The sequence below is a fragment of the Pelophylax lessonae genome (genome assembly GCF_965119305.1).
Source record: "Pelophylax lessonae genome assembly, chromosome: 9".
Classification (NCBI taxonomy): Eukaryota; Metazoa; Chordata; class Amphibia; order Anura; family Ranidae; genus Pelophylax; species Pelophylax lessonae.
Genome location: NC_138776.1, coordinates 34,252,004 through 34,269,087, shown reverse-complemented (window position 1 = coordinate 34,269,087; position 17,084 = coordinate 34,252,004). Strand labels below are relative to the sequence as shown.

The window sequence follows — 17,084 nt, the reverse complement described above, 5'->3', positions numbered from 1 at the left end:
AAACCTTGTGCCTTTACAACCGCTTTAATTGCACAAACTGAAGTTAGCAGCTGATTGGCTGCCATGCACAGCTGCACTCGATTTTTCACTCTGCAGTTTTAGTAAATCAACCCCATTGCCTCTTAAATGCCAGATAAAACATTACTTTACCAATACCGCCAACATGAGGACAAGTGGAAAGAATAATGGGCTATTTAGGATATGAGTGCCAACGAAATACAAGAATGAAAGCCAATCTCTGCCAATTGACGTGTTTGCCATCAGTTATGAAGGTGAAGAAAATTGGCTCGATAAGAACAGGTATGGGAACACACATGTGGCTTGACAGAGGAGATAAAAATGTATCCATAGAAAGGTTATAATGAAGTGTCTAGATCATAGAAGGACTAAGAAACTCAACATGAAGATCCTTCTCTTCCTCACCATCCTTGGGCTCACTGGTATGTATGACTCCAGGGTCTTCTTTATGTCAGGGTTTGCATACTCTGAATATGATTCAATGATTTATCCTATTGATGTTACTCATTAGTATTTGAATAAAGAATGGTATTTTATAATATACTCTACAACAATGGCTTGTAGGGTTTTCTGGAGATTCAAACCTGTATATGAAAGAGGATGGAGACCTCCACTCCGAGTAGGAACAGTTAAAAAAAAAAAAAAAAAAAAAAATATATATATATATATATATATATATATATATATATATATATATATATATATATATATATATATATATATATTTTTTTATTTTTTCAAAATCAACAAAAATTATTATTTTTGGTTGAGCAGAATACCCAATCACATGCAAGGAAAAAAAATGCATTTTTTGCTTGTACATGATTGCATGATGGAAGTCAGCAGAGCTTCTGCTCATTTACTAAGCTCTGGAACAACTGCTCTTGCAGTTAATGAATCAACCCCATAGTCTTAAAATGATACCTCAATTTACATCACCTTACATACAGCTGTGTCAGACATGTCAGGCCTCAGCAGTCTAAGACAGCCTTTCTCAACTTTTTTAACAAGGAGGAACCCTTGAAATAATGTTGAGGTCTTAGGGAATCCCTGCAGAAGCCAACTTATTGGGTAGGGAATCAGGGGGGAAAAAAAGTCCCTTACATTGCTGGCAAGTGGGAAGAATGCCCCCCCATACAGTTGGTGGTCAGAATGCCACCCTTACAGACAGTAAATTATATCATTGATATCATGCCGCTCGCGCTGCCAAGTGCTGCTGGAAACAAAACTATGCAGGCACCATCAATCAGCCACAGTTCAAGGAATCCTCAGCAACCTATCGGAAAATCCTAGGGTTCCATGGAATCCTGGTTGGGAAAGGCTGGTCTAAATTATGGACACCATGGTTTTTATAAAGCAGGACTTGGGAAGGGCTGAGTTTGGATAACCAGCCTGTTGATGGTTAATGCTAATGGGAACCAATGTCTGTAAATATAACCACCCCTGTACTGTATTTTGCAGTTATAAAGTTTTATGAAGTAGGTGAACGATTTTGGCAAGCAATCCCCTTGCCCAAAATTGTGTGCTTTAACATTAGCCTGTATATATGTCTCCTATGTGTGCACTGGTATTTAGGATTCATAAGACTCTTTTGACCATATTGAACTCAATGGGGAAACGAACTAATATAAGGCAGTAAAGGAACATTTGGACTGAGCTTTGGGTTGAATGTCTTAATACTCTTGGATGTAGACTCCTATGTAGAATGTCTTGTAGACTCTTGGATATCTCTGTTTTATAACTAGTTCTTGACTGTGACTGACAGTGCCCCCTTTGGGAAGAACTTATAAATCCCAATATTGTTTCAATGAGATTCTAATAAAAATCAATATATGCAAAAATTGTAAAACATATAAATACAGGACATCTGATATGGCTATGGTGAAGAGAGGAACCTTCACATTCCCCACCCCACAAATATTACTTCCCTAACCCCTCACTCCATGCTTTCATACCCCCTTGACTTCATTGCCTATACCCCTACTTATACTACCTTAACCCCACATTTTTACCCTAGCAAACAATTACTACCCCTAATCCCTCTCAGACCTGCACTACCTCCTCCAACATCTATCCCGACATTCAGGACATCTTTTCTTAAAAGAAAAAGTTCAGGTATTGCATATTTTACATAGCTACCTTGATCCAGCTTGAACCAATGTAACTATGTATACACCATATACTGTGGGATCCCTCTAGAACAGGGTTTCTCAACCAGGGTTCCGTGGAGCCCAAAGGTTCCTCCTGAGGTTGCTATGGGTTCATTGAGCAAAGGACAATTTCTGCCACTCAGATAAGTTCCCAATAACACCATTGTTCCTTTTAGCTATCTGTAAGGGGATAATTCTTCCCAATGATGATAAGAGTAAGGAGCATTCTTCCCACTGACTGTCACACTAATGTGTCATGAGTTGTAGATTTTTCATTTTTAGTAGGAGTTCCCCGAAACCAAAAAAATTCTTTTAAGGGTTCCTCTGTGTTGAAAAGGTTGAGAAAGGCTTCTCTAGGGTATCAAACTAAATTTTTTTGCAGGACACATCAGCATTATGTGAAACAAAGGGTTAATGCTGCGCTATGGTGATATGTAAGGTGCCTCCAAAAGTGCTGCTGTGCGTGAAATCAAAAGGATTTTATAATGTTAATGCAAAACAAACAGCGCAGATTTGGTGTAATAGACCATAAAGTGCTCAACGTGACTGAATATAAATATAAATAATAACAAATATCAAACTCTATAATGCAATTAAAACACTCTGTGAAGTGAATAAATACATAGAGTTCATAAATAATATTGGTAATAAATATTGAATTAATAATGACAGTCCAAAAAAATTTTTTTCAGTCCAAATTATTAAGTGCTTTAGCAGGTAGCCAGTGAAGGTTGCTGAAGATAAGATAAAGTGCTCAGGTGCTGGAAATCAGGTGCAATAGCATGCTGCAATGGTGTGGTGACAGGGTGACTATATCCTCTCCCCTAGGTTCTTCCACTTACCGGACTGAGTGGACCCCCAGACCTTATAGTATAAGGGTCACTCAAGCAGAGTCCGGCATACAATCCGGGTAACGATCTTTAAATCCTGGCTGCGACCACTAAATGTCTCCTATTGACTCCCGGCAGGTTTTGACCATAAGGAAAGGAGAAACCCAAATAGCGTAATATTGCTACAATAAGTTTATTAAAACATCGAATCGGTAGATCTCTGGGATTACGGTGTGCATACGAACGGTTACGAATACGTCTGTGATAACGCCCAGTGGGAGGCGAAACGCGCCGACGCAATTTCCGGTTCCACGCCTTTCGTGACGTCATTTCAGGTAGTGGTGGAACGCACGCCGGAGCCAAGGGAGCCCGCTGCACACCGTAATCCCAGAGATCTACCGATTCATGACTTTCACCGCCTGTACTTATCATATTAAATGTGAGTTTTTTTCTTGGATGTTTTAATAAACCTATTGTAGCAATATTACGCTATTTGGGTTTCACCTTTCCTTAAGGTCAAAACCTGCCGGGAGTCAATAGGAGACATTTAGTGGTCGCAGCCAGGATTTAAAGATCGTTACCCGGATTGTATGCCGGACTCTGCTTGAGTGACCCTTATACTATAAGGTCTGGGGGTCCACTCAGTCCGGTAAGTGGAAGAACCTAGGGGAGAGGATATAGTCACCCTGTCACCACACCATTGCAGCATGCTATCACATCAGCATTATGATTGCCCCCAAAGGGCCAGTTGTTTCTGTGAGACTAAATTTCCAGAGCATCCCACCCCTCTTACATCAGATGTCAAGTGTTCCCCACCCTCCCTTGCATCACAGTGAACCCCTCTTACTATGTGCTGCTCCTGGGAAGAAGCTGGAAGCGGAGCTGGGAAGTAGAAAGTGCAGGGTTTTGAGGAGGACCAGAAGAGGGCTGGAGTCAGCTGCAAGGGTTTGCTGAATGCTGAGACGAGGCAGTGCTACCGCTGCAGAGAGAGGTGCAGAATCTCTAGGAGGAGTTCTGTCCTCCTCTGCTGCCAACTGTTGAGATAGAGTGAGGGCCCCATTGAATGGCTTGGTGGGCCAGGTTTGGCCTGTGGGCCTTGTGTTTGACACATGAGCTTCAGATGCTGGAAGTCATTGAAGAAGACAACACTACTCCAGTGATCTCCACTGGCTTCTGGGTCCCATGCCAGTCATTAAAGAAGACAACGCTACTCCAGTGATCTCCACTGGCTTCTGGGTCCCATGCCAGGCATTGAAGAAGACATCACTACTCCAGTGATCTCCACTGGCTTCTGGGTCCCATGGCAGTCATTGAAGAAGACAACGCTACTCCAGTGATCTCCACTGGCTTCTGGGTCCCATGCCAGGCATTGAAGAAGACAACGCTACTTCAGTGATCTCCACTGGCTTCTGGGTCCCATGCCAGTCATTGAAGAAGACAACACTACTCCAGTGATCTCCACTGGCTTCTGGGTCCCATGCCAGGCATGAGCGCCATCTACAGAATACTTTGCAACTTTTTAATGATAGAAAAGCATTCACTGGTTGAACAAGGTGGAGAGGTGGGGTGGTGACTGTAGGAAAACCATGGTTCAGCTGTAAGAAAGGTTGAATGCATTCTTATAGGTTATTATGACAGATAAGACTATTTTAAAATTTGGTGAATCTCTGCAGCTGCCGTCCCCATCAGTGATGATGATGATAAGATTGTTGGTGGTTACACCTGCCAGGAAGGCGCTGCTCCCTACCAAGTGTCTCTGCATGTTGGATACCATTTTTGTGGAGGGTCCCTGATTAATACTTTATGGGTGATTTCTGCTGCACACTGCTACCAAAGGTAAGTAGTATGGTTAATGGCAGTCAAATGTATAATCTTTTAGTTTTCGTGTACCAAGAATACAAATATAAGTGTATTGATAATTATAATTAAATTACTTTTATAAAAAAACAGCACATGAAACAATAATAAAATTACAACACACAATCAATTTCTTGTGCAAAATGTTGACTGCAAAACATATATGGCTTTAAGCCATAACCCCGGCATTTTTTTTTTTTCCAGCTGACTATTCTGTTTCTAAAAAAAGCGTTCTGAGCTGCTGATTAGCTGCTGGATCAAATTTAGAAGCAGCAGGTCACCCCCCCCCCCCCACCTCCCTGCTGCTCACCAATGTTACTGGCAAGCCCAGAAAATGATCCAAAAATGATTATACGGCAGGTCACCAGATCATCTCTCCCCATCTCTATGATCTAGGAGGACCGGACCAATGTCATGACATCACTTCTGATCTAGGGTCGAAATAAAACACTTTTTTATTTTATTTTTTTAAGCAAAAGACCAAACATTTTTATTTTTTAATCCTTTGCTTTCAACAGTAGATCATCCTTATTTATATTACAAGGGATATTTACATTCCTTGTAATAGGAATAAAAGTGATCAAAAAAATAATACATTAAAAGGTCAGTGTAAAAAAAAAAAATAAATAAAGAAGAAAAAAAAAAAAAAATTAAAGCACCCCGATCTCTCCATGTTGGCGTGCAGAAGTGAACGCATACATAAGTCACATACACATATGTAAAGCTTTCTCACCACACATGTGAGGTATCGCCACAAACATTAGAGCGAGAGCAATAATTCAATTGCTAGACCTCCTCTGTAAGGCCCCTTTCACACCTTTGCAACCTAAAAGTCGTGCAATTTTACTGTGATTTTTCTGCTGCGATTTTACCGTGATTTTGCCGCGATTTTGACTGGACTTGAAACAATGCCTATGTCTATAGACCTCAAAACACATTAAAATGGGCCCAAAGTAGTGCAGGGACTATTTTGAAGTCGTTGCGACTTGAAGTTGCACAGATATGAATGGTACTCATTGGAAATGCAGTCCAGAGTCGCAGGACAAGTTGCACAAGTGTGAAAGGGGCCTAACTCTAAACAGGTAACCTGTAAAAATGTTTATAAGTATCATAGTTTGTCACCATTCCACGAGCGTGCGCAGTTTTAAAGCAGGACATGTTCGGTATCTTTTTACTCAGCAGAACATCATATTTTATATTTTAGCATCAAATTGGGTTATATATTGTCTTTTTTGCAATAAAATTCATTAACGTGTATTTTTTCCCCAAAAAATTGCTGTGCAAACACCATGTCACATAAAAAATTGCAACAGTTCCCATTTTATTCTCTAGGGTCTCTGCAAATATATATATCTATATATAAAGTTTGGGGGTCATAAGCAAATTTCTAGAAAAAAATACAGATTTTTACTAGTAAACAAAAAGTGCCAGAAAAGGCACGGTCCTTAGGTGGTTAAAGTGTATTGAAAGCTAACATTTTTTCATGTTTTGGATAGAGTGGTGAAGGGTTAGTACCTCTGTCAGGTTATTATTGCTGACTGTCTCAGGATTCACCCTCTCTATATGTTATTGTGGCTACTGTATTGTCACCAGGACTCAAAGTTGGGCCCCTTTCACACATGAGGACCGTTCAGATCCGCCTGTCAGTTTTTTAGGCGGATCTGAACGGATGCCCCATGCATCTCTATGGGGCAGCAGATGTCAGCGGAGACATCTCCGCTGACATCCGATCCGATCCTGTCCGTCAAATCCGGACAGATGGAAACCCTATTTTCCATCCGTCTGGCGGATCGGATCAGATGAGAACAGACAGGCGGTCCGTTCTCATCCAATTCCCCCATAGAGGACAGTGGGGACCTGACAGCTCCATCTCCGCACACAGAGCAGGGACAGAGCTGTCATCCGCCTGCTCAGCAGGGAATCGGCGGATCAATCCCCCAGTGAGATAAACGGAGTCCGCCGACGTAGCGGACAGTGTGAAAGGTGCCTAAGAGGATATCTAAAAATGGCGAGTCGTGATGGTCTCATTGCCTATCATTACCCTCCCCGAACTATACACAATACTTAAACCGTTTACAAAGATCTTGAGTCTTAGAATAAACCATGACAAGTCACAGGCCATGAATATTTCTTTGGGGGAAGGCACGCTCTCAAACAGTCTTACAATTTTATTTGGCACTCTGAAGCTCTCCCATATTTGGGCATTAATCTTACTCCATCCTTGCGTACTTTATACTCCTAGAATTATCTGACACTTTTTAAATGTCTAACAGCTGACATGGCCAGATGGCTACTTCACCCTCTGTCGTGGTTTGGCAGACTACATTCTTTGAAGATGAAAATTCTTCCGAAAGTCTTATACTTATTCTGCACAATGCCAGTGGCACTTGTCTGGTCCGATTTGTCAACTTTCCAAAAGAAACTTATATCCTTTATCTTGGGAGACAAGAGGCCTAGGATGAGCAAATGAGGGTGCACTGATGGGTACTTATGAGGCGGCACTGATGAGGAGGCACTAACATGCAGCACTGATGGGCACTGATAGGCAGCACTGATGGGCACTTAAAGGTGGCACTGATAGGCAGCACTCATATGCTGTACTGATGAGCACTGATAGGCGGCATCGTCCCAGAACAACAGAATATCCCGCCTGCCAGCATTTGTTGTCTATATGACGGGCAGGAGGTAGTTAAGAAAGGACGTTCTTCATTGTGAAGAGATTTCTTCTCACTTCTTATTATGTCTTCAAGGCCAGTGATGAGCCAAACACATCAAGGTTTGGTTCAGTTAGGATTCGGCAAGCATGAGTAAAGTTTGGGTGCTGAATCCAAACCTCGTTGAATGGCCCATGTGGCCATATTTGGGAAAATATGTCAGCCCTCTATCCCAATCCCTTTGCTTACATGGCTGAGGATTACAAGCCATGTAAGTGAATAGACCAGGTAATGTAAGTGGTTGGTAAGGACGTGGCAGGTATAAGCACCTACTGCTTCAGTAGCAATCATAGACAACCAGAAGCTGTAATGTTCATCCATGCCAAACTCCCTAAACCTTCGGCATTTGGACGAACACCTGAATTTTCAGTGTTCGGTCCAACCTGAATATTTGAATTTAATTTCAAACCTTTACATATGCAATTTCCATTATATCATCTCAGTTCATCCTGCTATTAAAGTCTTTATTCAGGCACTTTCTATTATGGGGTGACATTGTCTCCCAATTATGCTCATGCATTGTCACCCATGTCAGCCATGCCAACACACATTGCACAGGTATGCTCCTCTGTTGTCCCGGTCAGGAAGCCGAGTAAGTGCAGCTGAGCAAGTGCACGTATACTGAAAGTGGCTGAAAGAGGATGGAGAAGATCAGCAACATTGAGATGGGAAAAAGTATTTTTAAAAAAAAACAGCATTTTAGGAAACATAAACATGGAAAATGTCCATCTTACACAAGGGTTTAGCAGACAAGAGAGTCCATGTATCAATGTCTATCAATAAATCATGTGAATCTTGAGAAAAAAGTTGGGCGAATCATGGGTAACAATTTTGATAACTAGACCCCTAAATGTCTTCCCATTAAAGGTTTACATAAATTTAATAACTAGTAGCAACTGCTATAACTGTTTATTTAATAAACTTTTTTTGAACATATTTAGGAATATTGAGGTCCGGCTTGGAGAACACAACATTGGTGCATTGGAAGGACCAGAACAATTTATTAAGGTCTCTAAAGCTATCCAGCACCCAAAATATGATCCTAACTTTCTTGATAATGACATCATGTTAATCCGACTCCGTAAACCAGTCAAGATTAACAGCCAGGTCAGAGCTGTCAGCCTGCCCACTCGCTGTGCAGTGGAGGGCACTCGCTGTCTGATATCTGGATGGGGGAATACGCTGAGTGATGGAGGTAAGAATGGAATATGACTAACAGTATATATCAGTCTTGATACGTACAGTTTTTCAACCCTTGAAAGAACTCCTACTACGAAGTATTGTGTCTCTAGCTCCTGGTACATTAGCATGGTGGTCGGTGGGAAGAGTGCTTCTTACAATGGTGGTCAGTGGGAATAATGTCCCTTACATTGGTGGTCAGTGAGAAGAATATCCCTTGCATTGGTGGTCAGTGGGAAGAATGTCTCTTACATTGGTGGTCAATTGGAAGAATTTCCCTTAGATTGGTGGTCAGTGGGAAGAATGCTTACATTGGTGATCAGTGGGAAGAATATCCCTTGCATTGGTGAGCAGTAAGAAGAATACTGCTTACATTGGTGATCAGTGGGAAGAATGTCCATTGCATTGGTGAGCAGTAAGAAGAATACTGCTTACATTGGTGGTCAGTGGGAAGAATGCCCCTTAGTCTGGTGGACAGTGGGAAGAATGCCCCTTACATCGGTGGTCAGTAGAATGCCCTTTACATTGGCAGACAGTGGGAATTATCCCCCTTGAGGGAAAATGGTCCCTGCATTGGTGGTTAGTGGGAAGAAAACTCCTTACATTGGTGGTCAGAGGGAAGAATACCCCTTACATTGGTAGTCAGAGGGAAGAATGATCCTTACATTGATAGTCAGAGGGAAGAATGATCCTTACATTGGTGGTCAGTGGGAAGAATGCCCCTTAGTCTGGTGGACAGTGGGAAGAATGTCCCTTACATCGGTGGTCAGTAGAATGCCCTTTACATTGGGGGACAGTGGGAATTATCCTCCTTGCAGTGGGAAAATGGTCCCTGCATTGGTGGTCAGTGGGAAGAAAACTCCTTACATTGGTGGTAAGAGGGAAGAATACCCCTTACATTGGTAGTCAGAGGGAAGAATGATCCTTACATTGGTAGTCAGAGGGAAGAATGATCCTCACATTGTTGGTCAGTTAGAAGAATGCTCCTTACATTGGTGGCCTGTGATAAGAATGCTCTTTACAATGGTGGACAGTGGGAAGAATCCCTCCATACAGATAGGTAAAAGTTTATTGATGTAAGTAGGTACTTATTTGGGAGGCAACATTTCTCATTGCTCAAGGTACTCCTAGCAACCTGTGATAGACCCCTAGGGTTCCACAGAAACTTGATTGAGAACAGATGATGTGTTTTAAAAGTTCCAGCCCAGGTTCTACTGATACTACATACTGTAAACTCTTTTGATTTCTTTCTAGTTAATTATCCTAACCTCCTGCAGTGCCTTCAGGCCCCCATTCTTAACAACCAAGTGTGCCAAGATGCCTATCCTGGGAAAATTACTGAGAACATGATCTGTGTGGGGTATATGGACGGTGGAAAGGACTCTTGTCAGGTACACACCAGACATACACAATAGGAAATAGAACAAATGAGCAATAGTCCAATTCAACACATCTGTTTTTTTTTTAATCCACTGATCAGCTGTTATCAAAATAAAAATTGCAGTTCGGGCCATGTCCCCCGTAAACTTACTGCTTTGCAATTCAGAATCTAAACTCTTCCTCTTTCTGTTAGTGCAGATGTCATAGAGAGTAAATAATGAATAAATAATTAATATTAAATAATTAGTCATCATGGGCTCACAGTAAAATTATGCTGTGAACAGCAATGATGTAATTATGTCCATTAAGCTCCCTTAATCACTGAGGACCATCCATCACTAGAAAGGGTGATAGGGAAAAAAGAACCTACAAGACTGGCCAGGAGACCCCATAGTGGATTGATCAATGGATTACAGGTCATTACTCCCAGATAAGGTGCCATGGAGAATCACAGCAGACTCTGGTAAGTAAAATATGGCTTTGGAAGGGTGAGAGCAGCATGGGTAAGAAAATGAAAGGACCCTCTCCAGATTTGCCCATAAATAGGTGTAGCATCCCCTTGCTCTTGGGTGGCAGATGTGGTCTCCCAGGTGATTTGATGGGCCAACATCTAAATCTTAGGGTCTGTTCCTTGGTATATGATGGAACAGAAAATAAGTTGGGTGCCAGTCACTTTAGTCTTTACAATTTATTGTTGAGCACAGTGACAGGAGAAGGTTAAGGGGTGTATGATACCCAAAAATAAAAAGATAAAGGATGCGTATTTTGAAGTTGCAGTATTAGTAGCAGACCCTTTAAGGGCAGCCTCTTTGTCATTACCCTACGGGGGCTGTGTGTCTGGTGTGCTCTGGCGCTATGAGGGGGGGGGGGGGGCATGGTACCTTGGGCTTGCTGGTCCCTGTTGTGGTTCCTGAGGCCTTTATGTGTCGGTCCCTAGCTGCATTGGTGCGTTGTAGGCACCACCATCTTAGATGTGGGCAATGAGATTTTTTCCCCATAGACTTGTATGGGGCAGCCATTTTCCCTGCAGCTTCCTATTGTTTTCTATGGGTGTCCATCTTTGTGTAGCCCTGGTGCTATACTTGGCAGTGTTTCCCTATCAGACGACATCACTTCCTATGTGGTCATTTCCTGCTTTTCTCTCCATGCTGTGGTAGATTCAGGAGGAAGTGTGTCTGAGGTGGAAATGTATTGGGGTCCCTGCGGGCATATCCTTACACTTTCTGCTATCAGTTCTTAGTTCGGCGCTCTTAAAGCGACAGTACTCCATTTTTTGCAATTTGCACTTTGGAGTCCCAAACTGGAAAATCACCCTCAGACACATGCTGTGCGACTCCCAGACTGTCCGGATCGCAGTCGCTGGTCTCGATTTCAGCTGCCCTGGAAAACCTGGAGACAAAAATTTATTTAGTCATGAAAAAGGTTAACAGCCGAAAACGGCTGCTGCCTTCTCCTTCTATGGAGGTATCCTCTGATTCAGAGGCTGATGGGGTCGCCCTGGATGCCCCCCTACCTGAGGGGTCGCTGTCCTCGCAGTCAGATGGTGAATAGGACCTGTCTTCTTCAGCTGAAGCCCGGGAACGCGCTTTAGTGGAATCCCTGATTATTTCAGTGCGTGATACCTTAAAATTGGCTGGTGAGCCCACGCCGGCAGGGACGTGGTTGGCTTTTGGCTCCCAAAAGTCTCAGAAATCTGGTAAGGAAGCTCATGGGAGGAGCAAAGGGCTCAAAAATCAAGAGAAACAAGATTCAGCTGACCAGCATTCCAGCAAGAAGAGACATCACTAGACACAGCAGAGGTTGCAGGTTCAAACCCAGGTCCTGACACTAGGTTATTTTCAAGTACTCACTCCAGCTTTAGCGCAAGTTCTTGGGCCTACAACATACACTGGGGTAAGGTCTAGGAGAAGACACCCTTTAAACACACATCCTGCCCAGGTACAGCCCAGGAGAACACCCTGGAAAGGTGCCCCTATTATTTATAATGCCCCAAACCTTACCTGAACAAGGGCCTTAGGGGTTGGTTAAAACAGATAAATATTCATAGCTCAGTGTTCCCACTGTATTTACTGAAGTCTCCTTCCCGTAACAGACCGAAGTACATCCACCTGTATTCTAGTAAGGGATTAGATGCGGGTACAGCCTGCTTTAAAATGCATAGAAGGGCTAACTTCACAAGTGTTTCCTTGTATGCAGCTCAGAGCGTGCCCAGACTGGTGTTATTCCTATCCCGACATTACATCTGTCTGTTACAGGAAAGAGGTTTTAGAAAGAACAGTGGAAACACTGAGCTTTGAATATTTTTTGTTTCAGCTAACCCCTGAGGCCCCTTGTTCAGAGGTATGATTTGGGGCATTATAAATATTTGGGGCACCTTTCCAGTGTTTTCCTGGGCTCTACCTGGGCAGGATGTGTGTTTAGAGTGTGCCAACCGCTGAGATCCTTTAACCTACCCCTGAGGCCCTTATTCAGAGGTATGGTTTGTGACATTATAAATATTAGGAGCACCTTTCCAGTGTGTTTTCCTGGGCTCTACCTGGACAGGATTTTTGTTTTGAGTGTTCCAGCCCCTGAGGCCCTTTAACCAACCTCTGAGGCTCTTGCTCACAGATATGGTTTAAGGCATAAAAAATATAAGGAGCACCTTTTTAGTGTGTTTTCCTGGGCTCTACCTGGGCAGAGTGCGTGTTTAGAGTGTGCCAACCTCTGAGGTCCTTCAACCAACCCCTGAGGCCCTTGTTTAGAGGTATGGTTTGTGGCTCTATAAATATTAGAGGCACCTTTCCAGTGTGTTTTCTTGGACTCTCTCTACCTGGACAGGGTGTGTGTTTTGAGTGTGCCAACCCCTAAGGCGCTTGTTCAAAGTTATGGTTCGGGGCATTATAAATATTAGTTACTCTTATTTATTCAGGTCATGGTATATCTAGTAATAGTTTCATCCAATTGGAATTGCTCTTTAATGTTGAAGACGTTTCGTCCCTAAGCCACTCGTTTAGTTATAATGAGTGTCCTGGGGTATTTTCCTGACACTCATTAGAACTGAAGATGTGACTTGGATAAGCTATGAAATGTCTTCTGCATTAAAGAATAGGTCCAACTGAATGTGACAACTGCAGATAAACACAGAAGAAGAAGAACACCAGTCATTCCCCTCCAGTAATTCCTGTCCTACCACTGCTAAGACCTTCCCAACAGTTCATGTAAATCAAGAACTCAGCAGGTTGTTGCAGGCAATGAGTGTATTTTGATTCTGTTATTTATCTCCCCCAGGGTGACTCTGGTGGTCCTGTGGTTTGCAATGGAGAGCTGCAGGGAGTTGTATCCTGGGGTTACGGCTGTGCCTTGCCCGGATACCCGGGTGTATACACCAAGGTGTGTAACTACTTGTCCTGGATTGAGAAGACTATTTCCAGCTAAGTGTTTTAAACTGACACAGCAGAAAAAGGCCCTGATGTTTATGAAAATTGCAATAAAAATTATTTTGGAAATCATATGGTCTCATTTAAAGTCTACTTTTAAAAATCTGTGGGAATATCTGAGCATTCACAAACTGTCACAATAAAATCACATAATGTGTCTAATATCTTTATTGTGTATAGTCATCAGCTCTATCTAGTGCAGTGGTTCTCAACTTCGGGCCTCGGGACCCACTAATAGGCAAGGTTTGCAAGATAACTGAAATACATCGCAGGTGATATATTTTGCTGCTCAGTGATTGCAGTATTCTAGTCTGTATCTCCCCAAGATGATACTTGAAATCTGGCCTGTTAGTGGGTCCTGAGGACCGGAGTTGAGAACCACTGATCTAGTGACTTTAATGCATTATTTTCTTGAAATACCTCAAACGGGAGAATACTGAATTACGACTGCTAGATGGAGGAGGCAAACATAGGAAATAAACATGTTAGAGCAGGGGTCTCAAACTGGCCCGTCATGGTTGTGAATATCAGCCTTGCAACGACTCATGGGAATTGTAGTCCTGCAACAGCTGGAGGGCCACCAGTTTGAGACCCCTGTATTAGGGTGAAGAGAAAGTCTTCCTATAGCCACACATCAATGACATCCCTGAGGTGTGTATATGTGGCAACCTCAGTCTGGACTCCAACCAGGCCACAGCCCAAATATGTTTTGCTCCGCCCCTCGAGCTTAGTCCCCATGACTAATCTCCGAGGGATGGAACGAAACGTATTGGGGGCCTGGCCTGGTCGGAGTCCAGGCTGAGGTTGCAGCACACATCAGGGATGTCATGGATGTGCGGCTATAGGGAGACTTTCTCTTCGCTCTGAGCCATTGCGAGGAGTCGGGACTAGCTCCCTCCCGAACCAGCACTCCCAGCGGTGGATGTCATAGGACTTGCACCCCCTCCAAGAGAGCCTAAGCGGCACACAAAACAGGTCTTGGGTTATGAGAATTATTTGTGAATTCTGTGACATTCACACAGCAATTATTTTTATAAATAGAGCCCTTGGTACTGTATATGGATTTACAAAGTTCTGTCTGAAATTAGTAGCCAATGTTAAAATTTATATAATGACATGCCACAAATTCCTTGCCATTGGTGAAATTACTTGGGAATACGCCATCATAAATCCATCCATAAGAAAGATTAAACTGAAAACATAACGCCACAATAACACCAAAAACTAATTTCTGGAAAGTATGGGCTGATTTACTAATGCTAGGTTCACACCATGCTAGGTTCCAGGTTGAACTGGATGGACTGTTGTCTTTTTTCAACCTCAACTACTATGTAACTATGTAACACCATAGCGTTTTTGCAGCCCACATTTGTACAGGCATGGCAGCCCATTCAAATTCAAATGAATAGCATGCCATGCCTCTGTTTTTCGCTGAAAAAATGCATGCATCTTTTCCAAAACGTGGTCGCAGGGAAATCATATGGTCATTTTTAACATGTGATTTCCCTGTGGTTCCAGCACCCGCAAACGCGCTGCATTGTTACATGCGTGGGATGCCATTCAGAATGAATGGCAGCCCCATGCATTTTCTCAGAGCATTTTCACTACGGGTGGTTGCGATTCTTAAGATACACGCTAGGCTCACACCTGTACGTGTGGCTATGGGTGCAGTTCTCGCACCCGTAGCCACATGCATAGTTGTGAACCTAGCATGTAACTTAAGAAAGCGAAATCTGGTGTAGCTCCATATAGAAACCAATCAGCTTTCAGGTATTTTGTCAAACCCTAACTGAACAAACTGAAGTTAGAAGCTGATTGGCTACCATGCACAGCAGCACTAGATTTTGCACTCTCCAATTTTAGTAAAGAAACCCCTATGTGTTGATATTTTTTTATTGTGCATTTAATAAAAGCTGAGCAAGTCTAAGGCTGGCCATACACACAAAAACAGATTTCTTCATATTGTGGTTGGAGGAATCTCTCAGTGAGCTTATTGTGTTATGGCAGCTGTCAGAATGCTCAAACAGCAGCTTCATCTGATTGGATATAGCTGCTGTTTGACCGAAAATGTTCTACCTGACTCCTTTGATATCAGATGGGAGACTACCGGCAAGGCCACCCTCTAAGCAAATTTCGATTGGTCCATCAAGAACCAGCCAAAATTCAGTATATGGCTACATTAAAACAATGATTATTTAGTTTTGGTTTTACTGTAATATGATAACAAAGCAAAGGATAGGTGGAAAGAGCCCCTCTCACCTCATGGGCCCCGGGACCCTGGCACCTTCCTCTGTCAGTAGTTAAGCCAATGACACTTGGAAAGGGACAAGTCGGTTGGCAGATCCTCTGGAAACATCTTGCCATCTGGTCTTTTTCTCATAATCCTGCTTGTTAGGCACTGTGATAAAAAAGTAAGTCAACAAGTAATTCAGAGAGGTTGCTTGTATCCAAAGGAGAACATCACATTTTCTAATCTCCTCCATATCCTCTACACTGTATGGTGAAATGTTTGTGAACACCTAACCATCACACCTACCCATATGGAATCCCCTCCAAATTACTAAGTTCAGAGGTTTCCAGTAAAAGGTACTGGTAATATTACAGAATACAAAAATTTTAAAGGCAATGGTGCAATTCAAACACTGAAGACCCTTTCCTGATCCATCATGACTGTACCCCTCTGCATAAAGCACATTGGTTGATTTACTATAAATGGAGAGTGAAAAATCTGGTGCAGTTCTGCATAGAAGCCAATCAGCTTCCAGGTTTTATTGTCAAAGCTTGAAGGAGAACTCCGGGTAAAAACTTTTTTACATGTCCTGTTTGCTGATCTACTACCTTTTACCAAATATGCCATCCATCTCCTTGTTAGGTCTTGCTCTGTAACAGCCTGGTTATTTGCAAATATGCAAAAAAAAGGCATTAGTTCCCAGTGATTTCCTTTTTGTAAGAGCAATGGCTGTTATTCCTCCTATCCCCCCAGCCACCGGTCTTGCCACCTCCCATTTGTAGTTTTCTCCAGCAAGCAGAGACTTGTACTTCCCTCCCTACTTGCTGTAGTGGGCAGGACAGGAGACAGAGACCCCCGGTATGTACCGCCAATGGTGTCTTACTTCTGGATACAATCTGCCCAGCTGCCACCGTCAGTCTCTTCTCCCCGTACCTCTCTCACCAGACCGGGTTATCATTTCCCATTCGGCAACCTGTCGCTGCCGCCCGACACCTTCTGTATCTTCCCCCCCCCTAATATCTTCAGCTCCTTGGCTCCCTCTCATCCACCCCACTGCCTGATACATTCCGCATCTCCCTCTCCCCCTAACTGCTATACCTGTGTTTCCTGGATGCTGGATGTCCCCCTCCTAGCCCCCCCCCCATTCCCCCAGCACCTGGTAGCCAGCTCCTCTCCCTTATTGCCGGCTTGGAGGTTCAGGGGTTTTGACTCTAAAAATAGATCCCCCTCACTGGTACAACCCCGTACTGGCACCCGTCCCCCTCACTGATGCCATGCACCGCCTCCCTCCCACACAGCACCAACCC

At 43.1% G+C, this 17,084-nt stretch overlaps 1 protein-coding gene across 1 annotated transcript; it reads left to right on the top strand.

Annotated features, from left to right (window-relative positions):
- Positions 1-361: 361 nt before the first annotated feature.
- Positions 362-13,609, top strand: LOC309563152 (cationic trypsin-3-like; the record flags this gene model as incomplete). Its single annotated transcript, XM_082267486.1, has 5 exons — positions 362-440; positions 4,672-4,834; positions 8,511-8,764; positions 10,003-10,139; positions 13,399-13,609. The coding sequence occupies 5 exons, from the start codon at positions 362-364 to the stop codon at positions 13,543-13,545; spliced, it is 780 nt and encodes a 259-aa protein (XP_082123612.1). The 3' UTR covers positions 13,546-13,609.
- Positions 13,610-17,084: the final 3,475 nt, after the last annotated feature.